Consider the following 19,277-nt stretch of genomic DNA (forward strand, 5'->3'; position numbering starts at 1 on the left):
AGGATCAGATGTTTGTCCAATATTATTTTCAGATAGCCTTCAGGAATGCCTTGCTGTTGCAAGGTTGCGGTGGACTTTAACAGGCGAGCACATCACACATGACATTGCTGCCAAACTTATTAACAAATGGATGTCCACGAACATCCACTGACGAAGGCACAACCGACGTGGTGCTGGCAAACATAGTCCCCTGTGTATAGACACTTTTGGGACATCCTGTATATTCATGGCACAATAATGGGAATATATTTCTGCATGTGATGCAAATGTGAAAAGCTGATAAAGATAGCTGACAGACACTCGCATGTGCTGTTAAATTAAAGCTGTTTGAACGTGAGAGTTTGATTATAGAAAAGGCTGCGACAACTTAAGAAACATTATGAATGGAATTTAACTGATTTTTTTTTATTAGACAGCTTTTGGATCAGTATCTATCATGATTGCTATTATATACAATATTTTAAGTGGACTTCACTTGTATATCCAAATAGTGGGAAAATATCTCCAGCTTAAGTTTTGCCTAATGGTCATCATCTTAAATCCAAATGATGTACCAGCATTATTTATGTAGCCAAATTAGACGATTTATTTTTTCACAGCCACAGATTAACTTTCAGATCTTATTTCTCCCCTTTTCCTTCTGAAGTCTCACAGCATGCTTAAGAATTCAGAGTGTGAGTAAGATCATATGACAGGATGCATAGTGGTGCTTTTCCCCCAAGTGTAAAGGCTGCAGAATCGATGCTGTTCTTGGATCGAATTGCATTAAAAAATTAAATGAGATCAATATTTTTGTGCAGCCTGAAAGAATATCTGCCTTTAACTATCTGCCTGTGACTCTGTGACCATTTGTTTAAGGTTTCTGTTCATTCGACTGTGTTTTTATAAACTTCAGTCTAAAGAATGATCCTATATGATATATTGACGAGGGGAAAAAAGAGACAATAATAAAGGAAAGAAAGGAAATCAGTTTAAAGAAGGAATGGAATAGAAAGGCAAATGCAGAGGACATTTATTAAAGAACTACAGACAAAAGTGCAAGAGGCATTAATTATACATCCATCACACACAAACAAGCAAATCACTTGCGAACTTTATAGCATTTGTTTCTCATTCTCTCTGACTCTGAGACACAAATACATTTCTCTTAAGTACATGTCCATAGAATCCAGTGAAAACAAGAACTGCCCTGCAGTGCATCTTATAAAACATGACCAGCATTATTAAAGTTATCAATAAAGTCCTTGCCCCAGAAAACCCTAGACAACAAAATGAGCCCAGCTCCAAGAATAAAAGAAGACTGATGCAAAAACAAGCCTGAAACAATATCAAGAACAACATGAGTCCCATAGAAAAATGAAAAACAAAAAACAAAAAAACATTAATATGTGCTTGGTTCCTGGTTCAGACAGTCAGGATTATGAGAGAGAGAGAGAGAGAGAGAGAGAGAGAGAGAGAGAGAGAGAGAGATCAGGCTGAGGTGATCGGCTGAGTGGCTGTTATTATTTTTGTGCAATGTAATCTCTGTGCAATATCAGCAGATATGTCGATCTAGTGCTGAGGCAACAGCCAGCTCAGTTCATAAGGACCCTTTAAAAAACAACCGAATAACTGAAATATAATGAAAAATGCATAAAAACACGCATAAAAAATGGACACAACATAAAAAATTAATACGAGGCCTTTCATTTCAGTTAAATGTACACTCAAGTGTGAGTGCAGCATGATCACAATTATACAAATGATAACACAGAGTCTGATCAGTTTGACTGATACACAAGAGCTATTCCTAATCTGAACACTTTGGAGGGAAAAAGCATGCAGTTCCAGCAAAACTTCTTTAAGTAACTGCTAAAAAATGTGACAACATCTTCTGGGGAAAGAAACCAAAATTCCAGCTTGACTTTATGGTCTCTAAGGTAGCCACAGAGAAACACATGGAGAGGCAGAGGGAACAAAGTAGAACTGAAGAACAGGGATGTGATGAAAGATCTGGAGGAGGAGGAGGAGGAGAAGGAGAAGGAGGAATGTGTCTCCTGCTTTTAGGAAGCACTGAAACGTCTCTTCTGCTCACCTAAAGGCTCCAGCAGCTCAGAGCGCAGACGGGCCCGAAGAAGACTGTACACACAGAGGGAGAGGAAAGGAAGGAGGACAGAACAGAGAAATATATAACAGAGATAGAGGGATAAAGGGAAATGAAGTATGGCTTGTGACTCCCAGTGAGCACGTCTGATCATAGATATTTAACATTTAGCATCTTTTTTGGACCATGTTAAATCTGACACCTTGTCTCCAACCACAATTGTGGTATTTTCTATATTCTTAAAAGACCTTTGCTCTGGCCACCTAAATATGTCTTGCTCACTGGGGTACAAAGCAATAAACAAGCAGAAAGTGATGAACAACAGGAAAATACAGCTAGTTAAGAAAAGTACTATATATATATATATATATATATATATATATATATACACACACACACCGCTGCAGCTGTCTGTATCGCAGATGTGTCAGCTTCACTATTTGCATTTATCATGTCCACGTGTGTTTATGCATTTAGTGCTGCATCAGAAAAGTTGTCTTGAAATCTACAGATCCAGCCATACCCACTGAAATAAGAAACCTGAAGACAGGCGTCTTGATGGCGTTAGAAAAGCATGGACTTGTTAATAAACCATGGGTAAGCCCTAAATCACAATTACATTATTATGAATGTGATGGTTGATTATTTTATTTCTACACTGAAGATTTTGACATTAAATGCTCTGTAGTGCTGTACAGTACCAGCCAACAGGTCAGAGAAACCTGACTGAACATATGCTCTCCATGATCTTAAAGATGATAGTGAAGTGGATGACTATATAGAAAATGTATTATATATATATATATATAAAATATTTTTATGGGTGAGAAATTCTTCAATAGTATTCAAAATTCTTTCTGGGCGTGTCTCTCTCTCTCTGCTACATGTTTAGGAATTCCCAGAAGAGAAGCAGATTTGACTCAGAGATTGGCAGACTGGGCATGATGTCATCACATGTCAAGAATAAAACAAAAGGAGTCTGCTGGAGATAATGGAGCAAGTCTGAGCCCATCGCTCCAGTTGAACATATAAAACATCTTTATGCTAGCTTTGTAAATTGTGTATATAAGCTGTATGCTTGTATGTTTACATATGTAATCATTTTATTAGTTTCGTGTTACTAATAGTTAGAGATGGCTGACAAGTTGTGCTCGTATATAATTGTGCGCTCTATAAGGAAACGGACGATATTGTATTTCTCTTAGCATTTTTGTTTGAAATCGGGATGGTATTTAAAAAAAACTCAGTTAAATAGATTGTTTTTGGCATTATTTGCCTTAACACTAACTCTCTGGCAATTTATTTATCTATATTCTTCAATATCCTCACATCAAAACTACAAATCTGGTATCAGGTCATTTTAATTTATGTTATAACCTTCTCTTGCCATTGGCTTAATGTGCCTGGTGTTAACTTGGTTCTGATAGATAAAATAAAAATATATATTAAAAATATAGTAAAATGGAAATGTCCAAACTTTTGAGTGGTACTATGTGCAATGGACACTCACAGCACTAATGATGCCCACTGTGTGGTGCTACTGCACAGCCATGGGAAAGTGCTTCCTAAATACAGGAAAGCAGAAAGACAAATAATAGGAACCACTGAGTCAGATAGCGGGGCATTTTATTCGTTTATTTGGGATGGAAAAAAAAACAAAGGTTAGACATACATACAGAACAGATGAAAGGAAAGATAAACAATGAGGAAAGGGTGAAAGCATGTAGAAAGAGAAGCGAGCCAAAATGAATCTGTCCAAATCCATCAAAACACTCATAAAAAAATAAATAAAATAAAAGCACCAGCTAAGTACTATTACCAGCTAAGTGTGGAGTTTGGAGTAATCATCCAACTGAGATAGCAGCCTTTGGGTAGAGGCCAACGTAAGCTTGTTTAAAAAGCTGCCCGACACTTTGTGCTCTGTTCTTTTCCTAAGAGAGGACAGTTGGGAAAATAATGGCTTCCTTCACCTACTAATTGTGTCCACAACAGAGAGCATATAAGAAGTCATAAAACGGGCTTTAATTTTTTTTTTTTCAGCTGTGCCAAAATGGCCCCAAATAATGGCCCTCCCTAGCACAGTTTCTCACTCCACTTAGGGCCAGGATGAAATAACAGGCAAAAAAAAAAAAAAAAGAGCTAAACGGGGAGTGTACAGACGCTACATCATCTGTCAGTTTCTTAATGAAAGAAGCAAACAAAAGCAGTAATTATCACAGGGCGTCAAAGTGCATTATTCAGAGGTATAATTTTCAGCTGTCTCCTTCGCTTTTGTTCATCTCTTTACGTTGTGCTCTGTCTGTAGTTCCAGAACATTTCTGCCACTGAGAAACTACGGACCAGCCAATGCCTTAAAACTTGTAGGATGATGAAGTCTGGGTAAACCTGCCTGACTGTCCTGTAATTCTGTTATTCAATAGTGCAGTCGGGCTTTATCAAACCAATCTGTCTGCAAAACACAAACGCAGCACCATGCCAACGAGGTACACTGCCTTTGTTAGACTGCATCAGACCTTAGTCCTTTAGTGCTGGGTTGAGAAGCTTGAAAAGCTTTGCGCATTTTCTAGAATAAAACCGCCGGCAAATCCAACTCATGCAATCTCATCACAATGCAAACCTCATGCCATCATCAAACTGTCAGTTTCCCACTCTGTGCAACACTTCCAGGTTCGAAACCTTAAAGTGCAAATAGAGCGTAAACGGGGTGGGTCTGTAGCGCATGCCTGTTCAAACACAGGTCACAGTGAAGTCAGCTGAGAAAGGGATTAAATCCATGCAGCAAAAAACAAAACAAAACAAAAACACAACGTGCTGGTAAACATTTAGCTCAGATTAAAACAACTAAACACTCCAAACAAGCGTCAGGGTGAACCTTGTTGGTACTGTGTGTGTGGCCTGCATGTGTATACCGGCTGCGGTCTCTAAACCCACAAACAGAGGGTCCCCCAACAGCACCAATATATTCTTATTTCAAATGTTAAGGGCAGGACTGACCCCTCCTTTCGCAGCGAGCATGGTCTAATCTCCCTGTGTGTGAGGTACTCACTGTTTCTGCAGAAGGCTCTGCTGCTGCTGCCTGTACGACTCTATGGTGTGCTGAGGGAGATAGTGCATGAGTTCCAGAGACTCTTTGATTTTCACCAAAATCTCATAGATTTCACGGCCTTTAATCTGTTAGACAGAGATGGAGAGAGGCGGTTGGTCTTGATGCTTTCTTTCACTTTTTCACACTTGCAAATTTCACCTTAAATTTTTTTTAAATTGACTTCAGCACAATATCGATACTCACAGGCAAACAAAAAACTTCCTCATCGGTGGACCTTCTCTTCTTGATGGAGGGTATCTGAATACTGTGAGTTGGGCGGAAAGCTGCAGGAGACAGAGATAGAGACAAAAAGAGGGAGAGAGAGACAGAGAGATGAAGTGACGCGACACAGAACAGCTAATGCAGAGGTGTAACATGCAGTTGGGTAGGACGGGGACAACGTGCAGTGTGCAGTAAGCAAGGAATCCCAGTGAGCACTAAATGACCACAGATGTCCATGCACAGCTAGCATGTGACCCCTAAATATATAAATAATTTTTGGCACATATTTTGTGTTTCTTACCAAATTTTTCCCACCGCATAAAATTTTCAACGTTTTCATTCTAGCCAAAATCTAGACATTTGGCATAAAGCATGTCAAACACAGCTATTTTACATCTTTTAATTGCTTTTGTGGTCACTGGGTATGTTACAGTGTCAGAGACAAGCACCATGCCATGTGTGTGTATGGGTCAGGGTCAAAGAAAATTCTTTTTTTTGTTGCATCTGAAAGCTGTTCATTTTACAGAAGACTATTAATATGCATAAATATTATCTGGTATCATTCCACTCACTTTTTTTTGTTATCTCTTGTATATTAAAATGCGTTAATTCAGATTAATGGTTGGAATGACAATTTGAACACGAAACATTTAAGGAAAACATAAAAAGTGAGAATAAATGTACAAATTAACCTCTGTGGCATATTTTTAAAAATATTATTATTATTATTATTATTATTATTATTTTTTTTTTTTTTTTTGCTGATTTCATCTTTGACCCATAACCTGGTGTATGTCTTAATCTCTTTAAAAATGAACATTGTGGAGCACTCATACCTTTCAGTTTTCAGGTATAAAAATACTCCCCACAGCCACACATAGGCCCATGCAAAGCTCCATAAGGACAGTGAGTGTGTGCACGCTGTATATGTGTGTATGCATGCAAAGCCCCATCACCAGCCCCCAGCACTACTTACGGCGTTTCGTACCCTCAGAACTTTTTGTGCCGTCACTGACGTGCTGCTTGCGGATGCTGTCCTCATCTGCTTTGCGGTCGCGTCCTGGACATGCGCAGATACGAGCCTCGAAACACCGGCGACCCAAAACCTGACCACTGCAGAGGAACACACACAGACTTTCAGTCTTAATCATGACGCCAGACTCTCCTCTAACTCAGCGTGACTCTGTGCAATCGAAGATGACAGTATGTGCATCAGGGACTTACTCTCTGGTTTCCAGTGTGACGATGATGAGGATGGGGCGTCTGTTCATTCCACCCACGCAGCTGGAGTTGCACATGAAATTGTAAAGGATGGTTGTGAACTCAGTTCCCACCTGTTGGGCAAAAGCAGCCATGTATATGAATATCATGCAAATGAAGTAGAGAAAAGTAAAGTAAACCCACTTGGATGTTAACTTTTAATTTGCTTTTGTTTGGTCTGAATCGCTGTAATCATCGCTGTGGATGTCGTTATGTGGGTTGGTGTTTGACCTTACATTTGAATGTCAAGGAGGCCTGAGAAACTAGAAATTTGGCATATTCTCAAACTGCAGAACAGGCAGAACTGCGTGAGGAAAAGAAACCTAAAAACAAGGTGTGTAGTAGGAGAGCCAACAGGTGTGTGTGTGTGTGTGTGTGTGTGTGTGTGTGTGTGTAGGTGTGTGTGAGAGACTCACCTGCGGGGGTTCGTATGGCACCAGAACACTCTGGCGCCCGGTAATGGAGTCTTCCACATACTGGGCGTGGCTGTTGCCCTCCACTCTGATCAGGTGACTGGGCGGTGCAATTTGGCCTGTACAACAGAGTTGTCAGACTTTTAAAAGCCATTCTGTATTATATTTGAGCATGTTTTTAACATTAACAGGTTTGCTTACCGTCGTTGAATTCTCGGCTGAGCTCGTGGTTGGGGCATCGCTTCACCACCTCAGTCACATGCTCAGCTTTTTTGTAGACAGGCATTGCCCGGATGACCGCTCCCTGAGGTGGGCTGGTCAGAACTTTGATCTGAATGGGACATGTTTTAGCGATCTGACAGTACAGCTTCTTGAGGTCTGTGGAGTACTGGGAAGGACAGAACAAAAAGGAGAACTGTCAAAAGACAATCTATTATCTCCTTCACCAAAACCAATGCAATAAAACTTTCAAAAGCAGAGAGGATGTGGCCATGGGCTCAGTAAAGCGAAACACCTGCATTATCGTGGCCGTTTAGCTGAACAACAGTCATAAACCCTTAAACAAGGAGCAGCATCTGGCTACTTCTGCCTCTGGCCTCAAACACAGGAGGCTCACATTTGAAGCCTGGAATTATGGATACACAGACAATCAGAATAAAAGAAGCTACAATTTGAAACTGTATTGATGTACACCATGTATCCTACATCACAAATTCACCCTAATCTAAAGTTGGGTCATCTGTTTCAGCATTTCCGAATGGATCTCCGATGATGACAGCATGATGCTACTTGACAGAGTGCTATCTCACCAACCACAAAATCATTCTTGCATCACAACATGACTGACTCACCCTAAGTGCCATAGACTAACATTACCACCAAGAGGCTTGGGCTTACTCATACACACTGCATCACCTCAAAACTCTCCCACACACATTCACACAGGTTGCAAAACATCCTGATCAATGATGTAGCAATGACTAAGAACAAAACAAGCGGACTATATTTTAATGTAGTAGTCCGCAAAAGGACTATACAGAACCTCACCGAGAATCTGAGATTAGAGTGCAAGAGTTTACCATCTGCATTAGAATGATCATTCAGGGCATTCGGGCACTGCTTTAAATTTTCAGCAGACTGATACATATATATATATATATATATATATATATATATATATATATATATATATATAATACTTTTCTTAACTAGCTGTATCTTCCTGTTTTTCATCACTTTCTGCTTGTTTACTGTTTTGTACCCCAGTGAGCAAGACATATTTAGGTGGCCAGAGCAAAGGTCTTTTAAGAATATAGAAAATACTATGATGGTGGTTGTAGACAAGGTGATGATATATACTGATGTATATCTATACATATACAATTGCGCAGCCCAAGGGTCAGGATGGGTTTTGGAGATGGTTTATATGAAGAAATCCAATGACAATTTTTTTTGGATGCAAGTCAGTGCAGGAGAACAATATAGCATAAGTCTGATCTAAGTTTAAATCTCTAAATGTGAATTTGAAACCAAATCAAAATGAAGAAGAAGAAGAAAAAAGAAGGCCAAATCAAAATGAAAAAGAAAAAAGAAGGCCAAATCAAAATGAAGAAGAAAAAGAAGGCCAACTCAAAATGAAGAAAAAAAGAAGGCCAAATCAAAAAGAAGTAAAAAAAGAAGGCCAAATCAAAAAGAAGTAAAAAAAAAAAAGAAGGCCAAATCAAAATGAAGAAAAAAAAGAAGGCCAAATCAAAATGAAGAAAAAAAAGAAGGCCAAATCAAAAAGAAGTAAAAAAAAAGACGGCCAAATCAAAATGAAGAAAAAAAGAAGGCCAAATAAAAAAGAAGTAAAAAAGAAGGCCAAATCAAAAAGTAGAAAAAAAAGAAGGCCAAATCAAAATGAAGAAAAAAAAAAAAGGCAGAACAGCACTGAAGCCTCAGTCACTACCAGTGTATCATAAATTTCACAGTGCACGCAATAAATTATATCCAGTTTCAGCTCATTGGATGTGAAGAGAAAGGAGGCATTATTGGCAAGCGTGTCAGTGTCCCTCTCCAGAACTCTTCTAATCCTACAGTGCTCAGGCTCATGGAAAAAAGAATCTGCAATGAAAACATTTCTCTTAAGTTCATTTCTAAAGCTGTGGAAGGAAGGAGGGGTAAAAAAAAAAAAAGAGAACATTGCCCCTGGGCTGATTAGAGGAACAATGGGACATTAAATTCCATTTCTATTAACTTTTGATTTGAGGTGTTCTAGTGAGAGGAGCCCATCCCAACACCTGCCTATTATCTCTTTGAGTATTACACAAGCTTGGCAAGGACATGCATGCACACACACACAGACACACACACATACACACACACACACATGCACACACACACACACGCACATGCACACAAACACACATATGCACACACACACACACACACACACACACACACACACACACACATATGCACACACACACACGCACGCACACACTTTCAAAAATCCCTGCCATTTCCCTTGGGCTTGTAATTAACGTCCCTGAAAGACAAGAAAATTGGAAAAACAAAGTTACGAAAGGTGTGTCAGTCCACAACAGGGTGTTGTGACTATTGTTACTAGACTAGACTAACAAGATTACTTTAGTTATAAGACATAAGAATCTTTTATATCATTTGAATCACCAAACTGGGGCGAGGCAGCAGTGTGAAATTTGTGTGTTGATGTTACCTATATGCCCTGGGTTGGATACTTCAATTTCATAAGTAAATACTGCAGCAACCCAGAGTCAAGATCAAACCAGTCTTGCTTTGACCTACAAATTAGGCTTTCACCGGTGAAAACATGAAGGAGTTTAAGGTTTTGGAGCAGCCTACTATTAAAAAAGACAGATGAATTGCTGTAAATGTCCTGCTGTTCCCAACCATATACGTGTTGAAAACTTGACATTTTCAAGTTTTCAGCTGCCCTGTGTGTACGGAGTTTGCATGTTCTCTCTGTGCTGCGGGGGTTTCCTCCGGGTACTCTGGTTTCCTCCCCAAGTCCAAAGACATGCATGGTAGGCTGATTGGCATATCCAAAGTTTCTGTAGTGTATGAATGGGTGTGTGAATGTATATGTGATTGCACCCTGCAATGGATTCACACCCCGTCCAGTGTGTACCCCGCCTTGTGCCCGATACTCCCTGGTATAGGCTCCTGGTTCCCCATGACCCAGTAGGATAAGCGGTATAGAAAATGAATGGATGCATGATATATAACAATATAACTATCAGAAGAAGAGAAGGACAAAAAAAAAGACAAACCACAAAACCCAAAAAAACACAACCAAGATGAACTTCTGAAACAAAAAAAAACCTAACTAAAAATTATCTTGAATATGTCATTTCACAGCAAAGATGCCCTTCTGTCAATACAAAGCAAAACAATGTAAAAATCAAGCGTGGCTTTCTCCCTTCATACAACCACCCATCCCTACTCACATAGACCCCCCCACACACACGTGTACGCACACTGCATTAGTAGGAACACCAATCCCAGCCCTGAAGCAACACATTTTAAACATTAAAATATGTGGCGGCTACTGTGTTTGCTCACGGCCAGACATGAGCTGCTGCTGAGAGAGGAAAACACACACACACACACACACAGGGTGGAGCTGTACAGTGATCTGATTGATAGGAGTCGGTGGCTTTTTCACAGGGAGGGGCGTTTTTGATGCTAACATGCAATTATCTCCCATTCATTGGCCACAATGTGAGTTACACAGCTTGGGAATGTAATGCATACAAAAGATGTAAGAATACCTCTTTGAACAGGGGGTAAGGATTTGTTCAAATGACACGGCCTACAAAAGGCAGAGCTCAATAGTGGACTTGGCTAAACTGCTGGTCTGACACAACAAGAGGACAACACATGGAGCTCGGTGTGTGGCATTTCTTTCAAAGCTGCCAGCAAACACCTGGTGCTTCAGAACCAACAGTTTGCTGACGTTAACAAGACTCAGGTTCTGCTCTCCTCTACTTATTAATACATCCTTGGAAATTGAAAATCAAAGGATAAAAACTGTCTAACTGGCCTAAACAATAATCCTTTTCACATACGGAACATCTAGGCAGTGATCATGAAGCTCAAAGTTTCTACACGGAGACTCTACAGATCTACACGTACGTATGCAGAAACACTGCGGCACACACGCTCAAACCCCCTGCGTGTCAGGGCAGGTCTGCAGCTGCAGTGTTGGTGTTGAAGTGAAGAAGAGCTGCGGGTTCAGGCAGGATGGGGCGGCTAGGCCCAAAGCCCTGGCGCCTTCAGTCTTGTCCCCCCTCATAGCAGACATGTACCATCACGCCCCAGGCCACTTGCAAAACCGGCTTCATTGGACAAAAATGCAGAGCTGTCCCCCCTCCCCACATACACACACACACACACAGCAGGAAGGAAAAAAGACAGGGGGAAAACACCTGCTTGGTGTGATAGTGACAAAACAGACAGGGGGAAAAAACCATGCTTGAAAATCAAGGATACGGGAGAAATATACATAAGGAAGAAATTGTATGCAAATTTAATTGAATATGAATTAAACAAATGGGCTTACTACAGCTACACTTAATCCTTATAGATTCTCTAAGTACTTTATATTGTTGTTCCATCACCTGTTTTGCACAGGATGACATTTAGATGTTTCATTTAGACTTTTCATTTAGACTTTTCGAAATGTCTAAATGAAAACGATGCAAGCTACACCACAGGGAGATGTCACACATGGTGCTAAATATATATGATGATATACAGACAGGACAGTTAGTGTGTATATAAAGTGTGTATATGCGAAATATAAGTGTGTATATGCAACAGTAAAGTGACACACTCCCTATATTGTGGGATGCCTAACTGTTAGCCAACAGTAGATCAGCCAATCAGTTGCAGGTGCACGGTAGCACCTACTTACACTTGGGTGTGAGCGACTTTGTTTACATTTTCAGAAAGAAAGCAAAAATAAGACCGCTTTCACTTTTCACTAGAAGATGGTACTATACAGCTGAAGACGGAGACATTTGCTATACTCAACAATGCAGGACATTTTATCGCCTGTAGAAACACACAGTTGGTCAGTTGCGTTCTTGGCTTGAATATCCTATGCTATTTGGTAGATGATGTGTTCTTCACACTTATACCTTCCTTAGAGATGCAAACAGAAGCCAGTGCTTTCTGTCAATACTTAATGCCCTTTTATTCAATGATATGCTTTCGAAATGTGATCTTTCCCTGAGAAATGTGACAGCTTCATGTAATTATGCCGGATTTCCCCAGTTTCCTTGAATGGTCGTCCTGAGCACTGCCAAATTCTTTCCACTCACAAACTCCCTTTTCATGTCCTTTCTAGAGCTTTTCTTCTGCATCTGTGTGCTCATTCAACTACGTACGAAAATGCATGGCACAAAGGCTGGGTTTTCGCTCCTGAAAGGGTCAGGTATTTAAGAAGCTAGTGTCAGATGCAGACGAGAAAGTACGCTTCTTTCAGAGTTTTGGTGTGAGGTGATAGCTAGAGGAGATTGAGATCATGACTATGTGATCTGAAACAAGCATGGCTGCCAACAAGCTTTGACAGCTTTTCATTGACTTCATTGATCCAGGAATTGTTGTTCTTTTCTTTTTTAGGTGCTGTAGCATACATAGAATCTCTCACTGTACAGAAATTGCTTCTGGTACAGTGTGCTTCGCAGAAACGTAGATGGAAATAAGTTCCTTCGTAAAAACTTTTTCAACCAGAGCTCATCTGACATAAAAAAAAAAAAACAAGCACTCCCTCCTCTTCTTTCTTTTTTTTTTCAGTAGGTTTTAGAACTTCATGCTGTGGAGTCGGACGAGTCCTGACAGGCTCCTTGACACAAACAAGCCTTGGCTCCATCTCACGAGGCATGGGACGGGCCTGCAGATGTTCCAGGACAAGCTGAATCTTGTCACCTTTCGCTGGAACACTCGCTTCTTTGAGAGCTTTTCCACTACACATCCCCCCCCCCCCACCCCTCTACCTCCTCTACCTTTTCCCCTGGCGCAGTACGACATGAAGTCAGAGAACTTAATTCATGGAGTAGGGTGCAGTGATTGGCCCTTGAGCATGATAGGGTTCAGAAAGGAGGCACACAGTATTTACACAAGTATTATAAATCCATTCCCCTAATCCCCTTTCCTCTGGCTGAGACTATCTAGGATGCCTGTAGAGGGGTCCAATGGGCTCATGGCATGGTAGTGTTCGTGGCAGATGCGCTAAAGTGCAAACAAGGCTCATGGTTTGTCACACAAATGCACTGGTGATAAGTTGACAGTGGATTTCTAATGAAAGGCTCTATGTCCAAATCAAACATCAACACCTTAAAACAATAATTTCTCTTGAGTCTAACTCAGAAAGTAAGACTAATCAGTGGTGTCATCTTACAAAAGACACAAAAAAAACAGGATTGCAAAAGCATTCCTGTAAGTGAGGTAGGTTGGATTCAATACCAGGAAATGCATGAGTGTGTTTTTGTGTGTCACCGAAGCCTTACTTAGGAAGACGTATCTGGGATAAAGGTGTGTCTGCAAGAAGCAGGATTTATCTAGAAATCTGAGCCTTTTTATTTCAAAAGGTTGAAACCCCAAAAGCAAAAAAATATATTAGATGGTGAATATTAAAATATTACAATTGAACTTGTATCACTGATATAAACCTCTCTCTCTCTCTCTCTCTCTCTCTCTCTCTCTCTTTTAGATAAAGGTGTGGTGTGACTGTATATCTTGCCTACAACCCAGAAACAGTGGGTTCTCACCACTATTACTGTACACTGGACAGGTAACTGGGGTGCTGAGTGATAGGATGAGCCTTAAACAAGACAAAGGCGTGTGTTTTTCTCACACCCAAAAGCTTTCCACTCCACACTGATGTCAGGTACCTGCTGTTTTTTGGTGGAGTATGACACGAGCGAGGATGACATGGGCTGTTGTGGGAATCGGGCATATGTCACTATCCCACACAGCTCTGCAGCCAATGAGCATGAAGTGACTGTTTGAGAAAAGTTCCTTCCCTCCACTTGTTTACTCAGAGGCATAAGGCAGTAGCTTTTATCATCGGTGTAACGGAAACACAGGTTTTTCCAGCCTATCTTGTGCCAAATGGCACATCGTTCATGATGCTTGAAATCAATTCCCATAGAATCAGAAACTTGTTTTCTGAATTAACCCCTACGATTAAACGGCTGGGAATTCTAGACCTGCATTAGGTTAGAAGAGCCAGCCAAAACAAACTGTTCTTTTCACACTGCCAATACACTAGCCTTATTCTTTAGATAATTTCATAGCAGAGGTAAAGCTTAGCTACAGAATAAGTTTTCGATCGCCACCTACCGGTGACATCGGATTTAAAGTTAACGACTGTCCGCTGGGGTGCGCTGTCCCTTGAGATGACCGCCTTGTGGTCCCATTTGGTTGGCGGTACTTTGCATAGTGACAGCCAATGTTTTTACTGCCTACATGGGACAGCCCCTGTGAACCACTAGAACTTGACTAGCTGGTTCTGTCAGTTGTCAGTTGAGGTGGCACAAATCTGAGCCAAACAAACATGACACTAACACATAAGTAGCTACTGTAATATTCACTGATGCATATTATTGACGCCATGCAGCGATAACATAGCAATCACCTCTAAAAAACTAGCACCTAGTGCTAACTAACCAGCAGGAGGCAGTTGTGAGCATTGTACATTTCGTCAAAGAAGTACTGAAGTACATTTAACTGCTAACCCATATAGCCCATGGTGACGTAGTGGATTCATCCATCCATCCATCCATCCATCATCCAGGAAATACATTTAATAATAATAATAAATATTTATGAACACTGACGACTACTGTGGAACACATTACATGTAAATATAAACAGAATCAAAATGTTTTGTGAGGTCTACATAGCCAACTGTGTTATAGTTAATATATCACAATGACAAAAGTGTATTAAATCAACTGCTAATTTCTAGTCTCTTTTATGGTATCCTTCCATGACTCCATAAACTACTCTTCCTTCACTAACACTGATTTACTTTATTGGATCAAATATGAGGATGAGTCAGATGAAAACCTTAAAGTGTGACTTAAATTAGAATTGCATAAACTTTTTATGATTTTTGAAAGTAGAATTGCATAAACTTTTTCATCTGGAGAAAACCAGATGCTTGTAAAGTGCTGTAACAGTTGTATTGAACAAAATGGAGATTGTGTAAAAAAAAAAAAAAAAAAGTTTTGTGACACTTATTTGCAGGTTTTCATTGAAAAATATTTTCATTTGATTCACCCTTGTATTTTGGTAAACTAAGTCAACTGTACCTTGGAGTCCTCATAACCAGTAACATCATGCGTATAAATAAATATTTAACTGGTCCTAGGTAGAATTTGAATCATTCCCACAGATTTGTACTGCATGGCAGAACCATCCAAGTCGGAGTTAGCACTAAGATTTAGTGTGGGAGAACACACCTCTCGGTAAGAGCAGGCCAGTTAAACCTCAAGGGCTTTTTTCTTCTGACAGGTGCAGTTTTGTAATTAAGACTTTCATACAGATCACAGAAGGGCCTAGAGCTGAGATCAGTCAAAGACTTCACACTACTCCAAGAGAAATAATCTTCCTTCTAGGGGCAAATGAGAGGCTGAACCTGGGGCATTTATCTGCAGTGAATGAATGCATCATTTTAGATAGGAACAGATATATATATATACTTTGGAAATGTACATTTTTTCATACAGAAACCAGACTCTGAGGGACTCTGAAGCATGTCATAATCAGGCTGTATGAGCTCTTGAGAGTGGAAATGACTGGAGGGCACCAGGTTGTAATTTCTGAAGCAGAGAGCTTCTGTTGTACCCTTTAATGTAGGCATTTTTTTTCCCTTACAAGAAATTAGGACATTTGCCATGGAAAAATGGGGATCGTATTACAGTGCTTATCTCTGAGTAAATCAGTGCTATGTAGCAAGAACTGTAGAGACTCTTTCACAAGTTTTCCATTTCATTCATATTACATTAAAATGTCTGCTATTTTTTAACTCATGAATTAATAAAGCAAGCATTCGGATTTCTGCAATGTTGCTTTGTGACAATGTCTATTGTTAAAAGCACTATAAAATACAATTGAATCGAATTGAATAAAGTGAGTTCCTGTGTCTTACCGTCCAAGTGGCTGACTTGGCTGTGCTGGACTGCTGGAAGGACACGTCAAAGGTGTGAGGGCCAGCGTAATCTGTGTTCGAGGGGATGGCGGGCGACGGAGACAGAGCCTCGAAGGTTGAACTAGGCTGGGCATAGGGCGATGGTGCTGTCACATTGTTCTGAGTGTGCTCGTTGTTGTAGGGGCTGGTGGAGGTGGAGCCACCATTTTGATCCATGCCATTGAAGGGCCCCAGTGTAGTGTACTGCGACTAGAGAAAAAAATGCATTAAAAATGTATTAAAAAAGCATTAAAAATGTAGCTGTGCTATGCCTTCAATAAAGTGAAACAGTATGTACATAGAAGTGTTATATACAAAAAAATAGACTCTTTTAGAATTAGCTTTGATATTGGTACATCACATATTGATGTGATGATGAGTGTAGTGAAGTGCAGCCTGCATGGTGGTCAGATAGAAATATTATCCAAGACGTTCTCTTTGGATGTCGTATTTTCTTACTTCTGTAAAGTATTGTGTACTTTTAATGTCATAAACAAAACCAAAACCAAAAATACAAACCGAATGCATTCTCACTGATCAGATTTAGTGCATTATGCAACTTCATCCTTAGATGAGCAAAGAATGCGTCATAGTATGTATGTAGCATGTTGACATAGCTGGTTCAGCAGTACTACAGGCATCAAAGACAAGAGAAATACACCAGGCTGCAAATTGCTTTCTGTGGTCCCCTACGTGTCTTGAACCTAAACTTCCATATGGGTTTAAAAGCAAGAAAAGACAAACAAACAAACAAGAAAACACCTTTCAATTGTGCCTGCAACACTTACACCCTACCACAGGCAGATAACAACTCCAAATACATTGTAATGGACCAAAGTCAACAACCACAACTGCTGAAGACATCTAGTTACACAATATCTACTGTTAATGCCCAGTGTGAATAGTAAACCAAATAGTGTCCCAATCTAGGACTCCTACACTGATGTGAATGGAGATTAATCAGAGATGTGAATGGAGACTAATTGCAGGTCTGAATGGAGAGTAACTGTATTGTAAATAATATGGCACCGATTAAACCAAGGGGCAACCAGTGGATGCACTGCTCCATCTGCATTGTTTGAGCAAAGGAATTAAAATGGCTGTCAACTGAGAAGAAGGAAAATGTCCTGAAACTCAGCCAGCTTTTTCCTGCCCCAGTCCTCTGGTGGCCTAGTCAATTCCTTTCCCTTTATACATAGCACATTCCTTTCTGAAGAAGCATGGTTGGTTGGCTATTCAAGCTGTCATTAATCTCTACTAGAGCATGCGTTTATTTCAGGACAGAGTCAGCTGTCCAAGCAATCACACACACACACACACACACACACACACACACACACACACACACACACACACACAAACAAACACATTGACCTACCAGATGCTGCTAGTGGCTCAGGTGATTAGTTAGTTCACATTTATTCAAAAATAATACATTAAAAATCCTTGTCTACTTTTATTTCTTTGTCCAGCACAGTTCATTCACATACAACTGAGTACACCTGAAAGAGGGTTACTCCTCTGACCTCAGCATACCTGCACCTGAGGGGAGTGATGCATTTCACCTGTGCAGATAGGGGTCAGTGTATGTGTGTACCATGAAACTTTTCAGACCTGTAGAACCAATGAGACCCATGTTTTAAAGACCCTGTCTGTGAGAACAATACACCAGCTCAACAGGTGTAGAAAAAAAATGGTGCTATAGTAGAACACACACAAACTCACGGCTTCGAGACTCCACAGCACTACAGATCTCAGACATGCACTTTCACAATGGAGCTCTTACAACATAATGGAGTCCTCTAAAGATGGAGGAGCCTAGCTAGACATGCTGTGTGTCTGATCCCATTATGCAGTTGTGGGAGAATGTCACAGCTGGATTAGATTTTGATTAGAAAATGGACAATAATCAGTTCAATCTGCTGTGGATTGGGAAGAGCCCTTACTGAAATTTCCATACAAATTGTAACAAAGTGGTAAAAAAAGTATCATTGGTGATTTTTAAACAGCAGTAAACTGAACAGCTTATGAAACTACATTTCAGGCTATGAACCCTGATGCAGTCACATATGACTAAAACCTCTGTGGAATAAAAACAAGTAACAGTGGGAGAACCAGCTTAAGCATACAACGAGGGTGGAAATTTCCCATATACCTTGAGTCGCTCTGACATTTACATTTACATTTATTCATTTAGCAGATGCTTTTATCCAAAGTGACTTACAAATGAGGAATAACCTCATGGGCTCTGGGCTTTTGGCATAAAAATACAGGTGAATGAAACCAAAACAACACTAAAGTGAGAGAGAAATGCTATGGTTTTACACAGGCGTGTAAAAAGAAAATAAATCCAACAAATCCATGATGAACACACTTGAACAGAAATGTTTATGCATATGTATATGCATATGCAGTGTGATTTAATGCAAGATCTGGATTGGAGTTTCCTCAAAATATTAATCAGTGGTGTGATTATTTCAGACCTGAATACCCAACACTGAGAAGATTAAAACCCACACGATAATGCTTGAGTGCATGCAGTCTAAGCAATTGTCATTAGAGAAAGACATTGCGACAGAGTACAAGAGATTACACTGCCTTCCTTGTTCTCTTTAATCAGGTATCCCCATAATACAACGGCCATCTAACAACTACTTTAACTGCTCTTAAAAATACCACTTTGTTTATAGCCTCCTCAGCGTGAAGGCCCTTGGGATATCAGAATGCTAAGGAGAGGGGCTGTAAATCAGACACCCATGACGGGTCTGGCAGCCTTTAATAACACTGGTGCACAAGCCACATTTCTTTCACTGTGGACAGATGCTGGGGTAGGCACATCAATCCAATGCAAAAGAGAAAAATAACTGACCTTCGGAATGATAGCTTCTCAATGCCAGCCTTGGAATCTCACTAATGCAACAGCACATTGCGAAGATTTTTGAAACGCAAACAGCCCCTTAGTTAAAAGGTCACAATCAATTTCAAGCCAATTGC

The 19,277-nt window shown here is 40.2% G+C and overlaps 1 protein-coding gene across 4 annotated transcripts in view; it reads right to left on the minus strand.

Annotated features, from left to right (window-relative positions):
- Nucleotides 1-19,277, minus strand: part of tp63 (tumor protein p63) — a 50,438-nt gene that overhangs the window by 7,070 nt on the left and 24,091 nt on the right. For 2 of the 4 annotated variants that reach the window (XM_053635764.1, XM_053635762.1), the window contains 7 exons: nucleotides 16,245-16,493; nucleotides 7,265-7,451; nucleotides 7,067-7,182; nucleotides 6,615-6,724; nucleotides 6,379-6,503; nucleotides 5,373-5,452; nucleotides 5,130-5,254 (listed from right to left, as the gene is read on the minus strand). In XM_053635764.1, coding sequence (XP_053491739.1) covers nucleotides 5,130-5,254; nucleotides 5,373-5,452; nucleotides 6,379-6,503; nucleotides 6,615-6,724; nucleotides 7,067-7,182; nucleotides 7,265-7,451; nucleotides 16,245-16,493 — 992 coding nt within the window. Of the gene's footprint in view, nucleotides 1-5,129; nucleotides 5,255-5,372; nucleotides 5,453-6,366; nucleotides 6,504-6,614; nucleotides 6,725-7,066; nucleotides 7,183-7,264; nucleotides 7,452-16,244; nucleotides 16,494-19,277 lie in introns of all 4 variants that reach the window. The other 2 variants (XM_053635761.1, XM_053635763.1) reach the window with 1 other exon arrangement.

The sequence above is a fragment of the Ictalurus furcatus genome, chromosome 11 (assembly GCF_023375685.1).
Source record: "Ictalurus furcatus strain D&B chromosome 11, Billie_1.0, whole genome shotgun sequence".
NCBI lineage: Eukaryota > Metazoa > Chordata > Actinopteri > Siluriformes > Ictaluridae > Ictalurus > Ictalurus furcatus.